Here is an 11,583-nt window from a genome sequence, read left to right on the forward strand (position 1 = left end):
ATTAGTTATAACAGATTATAATTAGCAGAGAGAATAATGAGTAGTACTTAGAAGAAATATTGAGTTTGTTTGTTAAATCATTTATTTACCCTTTCAATAAATATTTATTGGACTGCAGATATATGGCCAGAATCTCTCTGGATGATACTGTCACTTCCAACAGAAAATGATGCAAAAGACTGATGAGGTGTCCTAGTTTCATTTAGGCCAATCTTACCATGAGATTGTGTATGCTAAAGTAATCTTAAAACATATTTATAGAATGTGCATTTTTTAACTCTGATTTTGTAAAACTTTACTGCCTTGTGTGTCATTTGTCTCCTGCATGGTTTCTTTCCCAGAAATACTGTGAATATCCTTATTTCTATAATTTCTTTACTTTTGAGCTCACATTTCATACCTGAAATGGAGACTGTAAGATCAAAAAAGTATTTCTGACAATGATTTGTATTAGTTTATCTTTCAAGAAAGTGAAAGAAAGTGAAGTCGCTCAGTCATGTCTGACTCTTTGTGACCCCATGGACTGTAGCCTACCAGGCGTCTCCATCCATGGGATTTTCCAGGCAAGAATACTGGAGTGGGTTGCCATTTCCTTCTCCAGGAGATCTTCCTGACCCAGGGATTGAACCCAGGTCTCCTGCATTGTAAGCAGACACTTTACCGTCTGAGCCACAAGGGAAGTTCATTGGCAGCTCTATAGACCTGGTCTGTAGGGTTTCTGCCATGAGCTGTATGACGTCTTCATTTAATAAATGATTAATCTATGGCATACTATACAATGGCTGAGGAAAACAACCACAGGTTTCTTCAGTTGGGATGGATGCTTCTTCTTCCCCAGGAGTACTTTCTTCACCCTTGGCTTAGTACAAAAACAGAGTTTCCATGGTAGATCAGCATAAGAGTAAAAAAGATTTACAGGCACAGGAATCAGAGTGATCCAAAAATCCCTGGAAATGAAAGTCCTCAGCCCCCTTACCTGAACTTTGTCCCTTCTGTGATTGCTCTTTTTCCACTTTTGCAGATGAAGATCCCAAAATTCAAAGTTTCAACTTGCCCAGAGAGTGTATCAGGAAGTTTTTTCCCAAACGGAAGTGTTTCATCTTTGACCGTCCTGCAAGCAACAAAAACCAATTACTCCATCTTGAGGAAATGCCAGATAATCAACTGGATGAGAATTTCCAGAAGCAATCGAAAGATTTCTGCTCATATATCTATACCCATGCAAAGACCAAGACCTTAAAAGAAGGAATCACTGTCACCGGGAAAAGTGAGCCTCATTTGCTACAGCATGTCTCTCTGTGATTTAGTGTGGGTGAGGAATGTGTGGTGGAGTTGAAATTGTGAATATCCTCTGGGATTGCCAATAATTGTGTTTTCTTTTTTTCAGTAATTGTGTCTTCTCTATATAATTTGGAAAAACATATTTATGCCCCACATAGAAGTTCATGTTACTTCATTAAAATTTCCCTACATGAGGGTTTTTTGAAGACTATCATATCTCATGAAACTGTAGGGCTGGCCAACATGTTCTTTCAGGTTTTTCAGTAAGATGTTATGGAAAAACCCAAAAAAACTTTTTGGCCAACCCAATATTACATTGAAGGTATGTTAAGGATACAAATATTCAGTATGATGAGCCATCCGGTGGATAAGTGTTTCTAGTGAGGATATGCAAGTTATTTTGTGAATTCACACGAATCAGAAAATAAGTAGTACACCATGAATCCATGTAAACTCATTGAAAGTCTGAGAAACAAATGTAAATACAGTCTTATAAACAGAGCTGGCTTCATGCACAGGCTACTTGAGCAGTCTCACGGTGCCCTATGCTGAGACATGCCCTGTCTGTTTTAATGTTTTTGTCACTGTCTGGATATTCTTGATGACATTTTTACATGGGGCACTGCATTTTCATTTGGAAATAGTACCCACAAAATACACAATTTACTTACATATATAAATTCTCCATATTTTGCTACAATGGGCAAAGTGTTCCAGGAGAATTTTGAACATATTATTGAGGTCATTCAGTTAATATTGTATTGTGATGAATTGAGAACCATAAAAGAGAATGAATAGGAGACATTGGTGTTATTAAAAGAAAATTATAGAAGAAAAAGAAGGATATGAAGATGAGGAGACAAAAGAGAAGAAAAGAAAATTTGAAGCTCAATAAAATTTTAGTGATTTTTAGGATACTGATCTAAGGTTCATAAAATGAATGAAAACATTCTATTTTCAAAATATTGAATTGGCCAAAAAGTTTATTCGGATTTTTCTGTAGCATCTTATGGGAAAATCTAAACGAACATTTTGGACAATACAATATAATATGTTATTCAGGGCTGGGGCCTCTGGTGGAGGCCTATGTAAATGCCATCAACAGTGGATCAGTTCCTTGTTTGGAGAATGCAGTAATAACTCTGGCCCAGCGTGAGAATTCAGCAGCCGTGCAGAAGGCAGCTGACCACTACAGTGACCAGATGGCCCAGCGACTGAGTCTCCCCACAGAGACGCTCCAGGAACTGCTGGAGGTGCACGCAGCCTGTGAGAAGGAAGCCATTGCAGTCTTCATGGAGCACTCTTTCAAGGATGAAAATCAGGGTTTCCAGAAGAAGCTTGTGGTAATGTGGCCTAGAATATATCCTTCCTGATTCTTGTGGTTCTAGAAATGTGCTTTGTTGTTGCTGTTGTTCAGTAGTAGCTCAGTCGTGTCTGACTCTTTCCAACCCCAGGGACTGCACCACACCAGGCTCTTCTGTCCTCCACTATGTCCTGGAGTTTGCTGAATTTCATGTCCACTGAGTGGGGGATGCCATCCAACCATCTCACCCTCTGCAGAGGATGAGAAATGTTCTTAGGCTCCTTCTGTTCACCTATGATTCATATGCTTCTCATTGTAAAAGGAGTTTGGATTGTTGTGAATGACAGTACTCTACAGGCTACTTTCCTTCTTTTTTCCTAAAAACTGGCCTCTTTATTTTCTACTGTAAACAAATTACCCTGTGCTTTGGTGCTTAAAATAACACACAGTTATTAGCTCACACTTTTTCAGGTCACACTCCAGTGCAGGGTGTGTATGGGTGATGTGCTCAGAGTACGGCAACCTGAAAACAAAAAAAGGTTCAAATGGGTTTAGCAATACCCCCAAGAATAATCAGTAAGCAATTTTTCTCAGGATAAGAAAAGAGTTTTATATGAGCCAAATGAAGACTAGATACAGATTAAAGAACTTGAATTCTGTTCTGTTACATGACAAAATGCGGGGTGGAGGGGGCGGGGGGGTGGAGAACCCTTACTATAGGCAAAACCCATAAAATTACCTGTATTATTTGTCAAGAATTAAGATTGTAGCTGGAAAGAAATGAGAGTGCTTGTTAAAGAAGGATTGTTTGGGTCTGAATCTATTGCATATTTACAGTGGTACACTTTGAGTTCCTAAGTTTGCAGCTCCCAGTTACTAGCAGACACTCGAGAATGGATGGTGGCATCCTTGAATTTGATAAAGTTCAGAAGATTCAAATTCTCAAGGACGCAGAAACATGTCTGAAACCACATCCACAATGGCCACCAAGCTCAATTTTTAATTCCTGTCTGACAGTTACTGCATTTTGATTTTTAAATGCGTTCTTTTTAAATGATTAGAGCAGATGTACATGTTTGATAGGCCACAAAACAGATTATTGTAGTTAGCATAAAGTTTAATTTAAATCATGTGCAAGCCAGAGTGTCCTCCCCATATGTAAATATGTGAATATATCTTTCATCAGAACTCATATGGGCTCTGGGGAACCCCGTTTCATCTTCAAGCCAGCAATGGTGCATTGTATTCTTCTTTTGTTTCTAATCACTCCAATTCCCTCTTCTGCCACCAACTAGAGAAGACTGCAGGGGAAGGGCTTGGGTGATTATGTAATGCCCGCTTGGGTAATCTCACTTTCTTGAAGGAGCCTGTGCCGTATGACATAATCTAAACACAGGATCAACGTTCATCATGTTCACAGGTCCAGGGACTATGCAGTGTGAATGCCAGGGGAGAGAATTCTTAGAGTTCATAATCCTGCTTACCATTGGCGCCGTCACTGAAACCTTGTCTTTCAGTCTACTTTTGTACATCCTACAAGTTACAAAAATCTCTTAGAGGAAAACCAGCCCAATTGTAATTTTTAAGGACAAGTACAAAATTTCTGTTCCTATATTTTCACACAATCAAACCCTCAATGAAACAAGAATTCAGAACAAGTTCAAAACTCTGTTCGGTGTATACTTCATTCATTATGTTAGGCAGTTGATTTGCTATGTATATATTTTATTTAAAGCACCTAGTATGCATAAGAAAGCCTACTTCAAATCATAATTGAACTTGCTATTTTTCATTGTTGATGGATTTATCACTATTAATCCTACTACTGTTAGAGGAACAATGAAATTCACGTCTGCCAACCCATCATTTCACAGATGTTGAGACTGAGACAAGAACGTTAAGGGACTTCCTGTAAGTCACACAGAGTTGGTCACACCTAGGACTAAAACTAGTCTCCTCACTCTCTATCTGTTATTCTGTGTCTCTGTGCAGATGTTGTCTGATTGCTTCCTTCAAGAGGATCACAGTTGGATGTTTTCTTCTAACAACTCCTTTCTATTGAATTTCTCCTTGTTTTCTCAACAGATCATGATCGAGAAAAAGAAAGACAATTTCTTGTTGCAAAATGAAGAAGCATCTGACAGATATTGTCAGGCTGAGCTTAAAAAGCTTTCAGAGCCCTTAAAGATGAGTATTTCAGAGGGAACTTTCTTTGTCCCTGGAGGACACCATTGCTACTTAGAAGCAAGGAACAAGCTTGAAGAGAACTATAAACTCATTCCCAGGAAAGGAGTTAAGGTGAGGAGGAAGGGGATTGGGAAAGCACAACAGGTTGGAGACCAAGGGTTGTTGCTGGTTTTTTGAAATTCTAAGACCATAGCACAACTTTTGTAGAAAAAGGAGAGCATGGCAATATCTTTACATTTTCAGCTTTTATATTTATGGTTTGTTAGCTACTCTTCAACAAACCAGAAATATTTCTATCCAAAGACAGGACTTATTATCAAGGATCTAGATGAAAGAGAATATTCCTTTTATTCAAACAGTGTACTAGGTTTTGCAAAACACTAATTCAAAACGATACCCGCATCCCAAATTTCATAGCAGCATTATTTACAATAGCCAAGATATGGAAGTAACCTAAATATCCATCAACAGATGAATGGATAAAGAAGATGTGGAGTGTGCATATATATGAATGATACTTACTCAGTTATTAAAAAAATAAAAGGGTGAAATTTTGCCATTTGTGGCAACATGGATTGACTTCTACTAAGAGAAATAAGTTAAACAGAGAAAGAGAAAAACTGATGATATCACTTATATTTGAAGTCCAAAACTACAACAAACTAGTAAACATAACAAAAGAAGAAGATTCACAGACATAGAGGACAAATTAGTGGTTACCAATGTGGAGTGGGGGCAATACAGGGGGAAGGGTGTGAGGTACAAATGATTGGGTGTAAGAAAGGCTGTAAAGATGTATTGCAAAGTATAGGGAATATAGCCAATATTTTGTAGTAACTTTAAGTGCAATGTAACCTTTAAAAAATTAAAAAATTGTATAAACATAAAATAACAAAATTTTAAAAAGAAATCTCCCTCAAATGGGCTTTCTGCAAAGAATAGGAAAATTAAAGAAAAGCTGCTATTTTCAAGAAGCTTATGGTCTTGCCTGAGAAACATGTAAATAGTCAATGGATATGGTGGGACAATGGTGGGACATGGTGGGACAATATATTGATAGGGATAAGTGACAGTGATGGTGGTGGTGATGATGATGATGACTGATGTATGTTGAGCACTTGCTACATCAACTGTACCTTAGGTGATTTGGTTGGATTATCAATTTAGTCCTCAAAATAATATAAATTAGATGTTATCATCTTTATTATAAAATTGAGAAATGTGACATGAAGAGAATGTACCAAGTTGCCTAAGATCACACAACTATCAAGTAGTAGTGCTTACAGGACAGCTGTTAGGTTCTTGGAAACCATTCAGAACTCAGAATAAAGCTTAAGAATCCTTCCTGGAAGAGGAGGTAAAAGCCACAAGTTGGAGTGTCAGTAAATGATATCCTAATAAAGAAAGAGGAGATGAGCATTAGAAGAAAAACAGTGTGCAGAGACTACAGTTGCAAGTGGTAGAGGATTAGTGTTTGTACAACTGCACATTATTACAAGGTATTTAACCACTGTGGGGTCCCAAGAAGGATGAAGAACTTACAGGGTCCAATCTGTAGGTTTACTGAACAATAATTTCCATAGCAAGACACTACATCTTTGCTGCCTGATGAGTCTTTGCTTCTTGTTGTTTCCTCAGGCAAACCAGGTCCTCCAGAGCTTCCTGCAGTCACAGGCAGGAGAAGAGGTAGCCATCCTGCAGGCAGACCAGGCCCTCACTGATGCAGACAAGGCCATGGCAGGTACAGGGGAGGACTGAACTCTCAGAGGGGAAGGTGGTTCCTCTGCTGCCCTTTGGCAGGTGTGGGAGCAAACACTTCCAGAACCAGAGCTCCCTCTTCTTTTGTGGAACCTCTCTGCTACATGTGGAAATAACCAGGGGAGTTTGGGTTTTATGCACATCCAGTCAGGGCTTCTACATCATATGCTGAAGCAGGTTGTCTGATGTGGTAGCAGGAACAGTCAGACTCCTTCCCACCAATTTAATGTCATTTTAGTCTTTGAGCTCAGGACGGTACAGCTCAGCATAACTGCTATTTCTTTAAAACTCTTGTGAAACAGAGGAACGTAACAAGAGACAAGCAGCAGAGATGAAACAGGATCTGCTAACACAGAAACTGAATTATGAGAAGCAAAAAATGGAGGCCCAAGAGAGAAGCCACAAGGAACATGTAGCCCAACTGAAAGAGAAGTTCAGTATGGAAAGAGAAAACCTTATCAGAGAGCAGGAAGCAGTGCTGGAGCACAAGCTGAAGGTAAGTCTAGTTGGGCTTGGGCAGAGTCTGATGGACAAAATGCTAGTTTCTCAATAATAAAGGGACAGAACTTCAACCTTAAGTCAGATCCCAGAGAGAAACCCAAAGACATATATTTCATGTAAATACCAAAGAGATGTGGATCATGCTGAAGACTCACCTCTGCAAGACTCAGCACTTTCTGTAGTGTTAGGGTTTGGAAGGGAAAATAACATGACCCGGGCTCCTGAGCTGCTGTTTGTGGTGATTATAGTGTCACATTTGCCCCACCATGAATACGACTTCGGTCTTAGAGGCGTTAGAATTTTTGGTACAATGATCAGAGACCTGGAATAGTTCCGTCTGCTCTTGAAGGTATCAGATTGTGCCTGGTATGATATATGGGATGCTGAAAGCTCTAAAATTTGCTACATTTGTTTCCAGATCTGCCTGATTCATTTTACACACCTAGAGTAAATGTATTCTTTGTTTAAACCTGGAGTTTGATAGTCAGTGTCCTAAAGAGGGTCAGCAGATCTCATTATCTGTGACATGAGTGTGGTCATTCTATCTCACGGGAACTGAGAAATATTCAGAATTCACCTACATTCCCTCCCAGAGTGCATTCTTAGGGCTGGAACGCATTACTGGCATAGTTTTAAGGCCTGCCTAAGGCGCAGATCCTCCCTGCCCAGGGAGATGGTGTAGAGCTTGGGTTCCCAGCCCGCAGGCACAGACTGGTAGCAGTCTGTGGCCTGTTAGCAACTGGGCCACACAGCAGGAGGTGAGTGTGAGCAAGCGAGTGGGTAAGGCCTCATCTGTACTCACAGCCGCTCCCCACCACTCGCATTACTGCCTGAACTCTGCCTCCTGTCAGATCAGTGGCAGCATCAGATTCTCAGAGGAGCCTGAACCCTACTGTGAACTGTGCATGCAAGGGATCTAGGTTGCATGCTCCTTATGAGAATCTAATGCCTGATGATCTGAGTTGGAGCTAAGGCTGTGATGCTTGGGAGTGACTGCAAATTCAGATTATAATTAGCAGAGAGGTTTGACTGCACAGAGCCATCATAAATCAATCGGCAGACTCATATCAAAACCCTATTAGTGAGTGGCAAGTGACAATTAAGCTGCATCTGGTGGCAGGTTCTACACTGGCAAGTGAGTTGATGTACTTCAATTATACACCTGGTGGCAGGTTTCAAGTAAGTATCCAACACTTATTTTAGTCCATACATGGCCCGTTGATTATTTTATTTACCACTTCTGTCTCCGCCTCTTTTCCACACTGCTCACTAGTCTCAATCACAGTTTTGGTGAGCTCACAAGCTAAGCCTAGCCAAAATAAGTTAAAAAAAAAAAAAATGTCACTGGAGAGCTTCTTTGAAAAGGGGGAAAGACCCAATGATGAGACAGCAGAAGACTCTAGGACTGCCAACAAAATGAAAGTTTCATTTAGAAGAAAATACCAAAAGTCCTACTTAAATTACAGGTTCATTGCAATAGGTGGTTCATATTCTCCAACCCACTTTGCATAGTTTGTAGTGACCAGCTACACACTGAAGCCATGAAACCTTCAAAACTGATTTGCCACATAGAAACCAAGCCTTCTGCATTAAAGGACAAGCTTTAGGAGTTTATCAAAAGGAAAAAATGTGAACAAAAGGAAAGGAAGCAATCACTGAAGGCAACTACTTCATCAAACGTGTCTGCACTGAAAGCATCATTCTTAGTGGCTAACCACATGCTAGAGCTAAGAAGAGTTGGTGAAGAGTTGATCCTGCCAACTGCCAAGGACATTTGTCAGGAACTTTTAGGAGAGGCTGCAGTTCAGAAGGTGGCACGTGCTCCTCTTTCAGCTAGCACTATAACTAGATGAATTGATGTAATAGCAGAGGACACTGAGGCACAATTGTCAGAGGTTAATGAGTCATGGTGGTATGCAATCCAGGCTGACAAATCTATGAATGTTGACAACAAAGCAACAATCTTGTTTTTGAGGCATCTATTTTTCAGAGGCTGTGCATGAGGATATGTTATGTGCAGTTTTGTTGCCAACCAACACCACAACCACAGAACTATTCAAGTCTTTGAATGATTACATAAAAGGACACCTGAATTGGGCATTTGTGTTGGTATGTGCACGGACGGAGAGGCTGCCGTGACTGAATGGCTTTCTCGTTTCACTATTCAGGTCAAAGAGCTCGCTTCTGAACGTGAGTCTATGCACTGTGTTATCCTTAGAGAAATGCTGGCTAGATGAAAAATGTCACCTGAATGTAACAACATTTTGCACGATGTGATTAAAATAGTCAACCACATTAAAGTATCTGCCCTTAACTCATGTCTGTTTGCCCAGCTCTGTGAGGAAATAGATGAAGAGCACACACATCTCCTCCCACAAAAGTGGGATAGCTTTCTAAAGGTAGGTCACTGGCCAGAGTTTTTAAGTTAAGAGAGCCACTCCAGAGACTTCTTTTATAAAAACAGTCACCACTGACAGCACATTTCAGTGACACACAATGGGTTCTGACCCAAACTTGCTTACTTGTGTGATATATTGAAACTCAATCTGTCAACTTCATTGAGAGAATGACAACTGTGTTCAAGTCAGCAGATAAAATGGCTGCATTCAAAGCCAAACTGTAAGTATGCGGATGATGAGTAAACTGGGATTTTTGACATGTTTCAAACATTAGCAGAGATTTTGAAAAAGACTGAGCCAGGGCCTTCTTTCTCCCAACTGGTGTGTGAACACCTATTTCAGCTTTCAAAACAGTATGAACATCACTTCCCAAACACAAAAGACTCCTAAACTGGAAAGGAAAGGATCTGAGACCCATTTGTGAATAAACCAAATGAATCAACCTTATCCATGCTAGAAGAGGATGAATTTGCATGAAATCCCAATTGACAGTGGCCTCAATGTATGACAAAACCCACTGAAAAAATAAATAAATAAATAAAGGGGAAAAAAAAAAAAGTATGTTTGAGACAGCTTCAAATGTCAAATACTTTCCGGATTCAAGTCAAAGTGAAATATCCTGAGGTTGCCACAAAAGCAGTGAAAAGCCTGCTTCCATTTCAACATCCTGTCTTCAAGAAGCAGGGTTTTTGCAGTAACAGAAACTGAAATGAGATTGCCTAGTAGACTGGACATAAGCAACACATTTCAGACGTCACTGTCTCCCATCCCCTCAGATGCAGCCATCTAGTTGCAGGAAAACGAACTCGGGGCTCCCTCTCATTCTGCTTTACAGTAAGTTGTGTAATTCTTTCATTATATATCATGATGTAATAATAATAGGAATAGTGTGCACATAAATACAATATGCTAGATTCATCCTGAAACCCCGCTACTCTGGTCTGTGGAAAAATTGTCTTCCACGAAATTGGTTCCTGGTGCCTAAAAGGTTTGGGTCACTGGTATAGGTCAATCCTGGGAAGCTATAAGCTATGAATACTCTGTCTACCCACCCACATCCAAACCTTTAGAAATATTGGACAAACTCGTCAAAAAGCATCTAAGACCATATAGAAACAGACACAGGTACTGAGCTCCTGTAGTTGTTAGATATGAAGTTCTGATAGTTGGATGTTTTCAACAGGGCACTGTCTTCTTTTTACAGATGCAAGAACAAATGCTTACTGAAGGATTTGAAAGGAAAGCCAGTGAATTACATATTCAGATACTTCAACTACAAAAGGAAATAGAAAGAATTAAAGATGATAAGTTCCTTGAAACTTTAAGGATTCTGTCAGGAATTAGCCTTACGTTGTTAGCGTTCTCACAGCCTAAAGTTTTTAAACGTATATAGATATGATGGATCTCAGGTGAGTTGTTAAATGAGCTGACAATCCCTGTTAAGTACATGAAAAAAAACTTGATGTAAAGGTGGCTAATCCTTGAAGTATATGTCACAGAGTTTCAATCAAGAAAAGTGTAAAAATAAGAGGTTATTACCAAAGAATCAGGGCCTGATATCCAAATATCTAAATAATTTTGATTGACTTGGTCGATTTAAAGGAATGGAAAATGAGTTAAAAGATAATGATTGATTCATAGCCAAGTTTTAAGCAAAGCATAAAAGAAGGGACACTCACCTATGATATAGACACGGAGAGAGTTTCTTTAGGCTCGATCTAACAAGCCCTCATAAATCAGCAAGGAAAGGGTAACGACCACATTTTTTAAATGGGTAAACATATAAGAAGATAATTAAAATGTTTAACTTTACTGTTTAACTTTACTTTATAAAAGATATGCAAAGTATAATTAGGAGATAACTGTGTCACCTCTCAGGGGCCAAGAAGTATAGTTTTGAGAGGACCCTGGCCTGGCAAGGGTTACAGGAAAGTGGCAGCCTGATATTTGCTAGGAAGAGTGCAGATTGATACAGATGTACACCAAAATTTAAATGCAAATACTGTTGATCCAGCAAGTTCTCACTTAGGGATTTATCTTAAACATTTATGTACCCAAGCTGAATAGGGAATGTATGGTGGTTCATTTATTGGAGGATTGTTGTAATTCCAAAAGACGGGAAACATCTTTAAAGTCCCCCGATCACATACTAGT

General features: G+C 39.5%; 1 protein-coding gene across 1 annotated transcript in view; it reads left to right on the forward strand.

The window, feature by feature from the left end:
• Window positions 1-10,788, forward strand: part of LOC133041078 (guanylate-binding protein 4-like) — a 31,063-nt gene extending 20,275 nt beyond the window's left edge. Inside the window, exons 6-12 of the mRNA XM_061121450.1 lie at window positions 1,022-1,267; window positions 2,344-2,624; window positions 4,670-4,882; window positions 6,410-6,512; window positions 6,832-7,025; window positions 10,206-10,263; window positions 10,634-10,788. Of these exons, the coding sequence (XP_060977433.1) occupies window positions 1,022-1,267; window positions 2,344-2,624; window positions 4,670-4,882; window positions 6,410-6,512; window positions 6,832-7,025; window positions 10,206-10,263; window positions 10,634-10,656 (1,118 nt within the window). The 3' untranslated portion in view covers window positions 10,657-10,788. The remainder of the gene's footprint in view (window positions 1-1,021; window positions 1,268-2,343; window positions 2,625-4,669; window positions 4,883-6,409; window positions 6,513-6,831; window positions 7,026-10,205; window positions 10,264-10,633) is intronic.
• Window positions 10,789-11,583: the final 795 nt, after the last annotated feature.

The sequence above is a fragment of the Dama dama genome, chromosome 20, assembly GCF_033118175.1.
Source record: "Dama dama isolate Ldn47 chromosome 20, ASM3311817v1, whole genome shotgun sequence".
Classification (NCBI taxonomy): domain Eukaryota; kingdom Metazoa; phylum Chordata; class Mammalia; order Artiodactyla; family Cervidae; genus Dama; species Dama dama.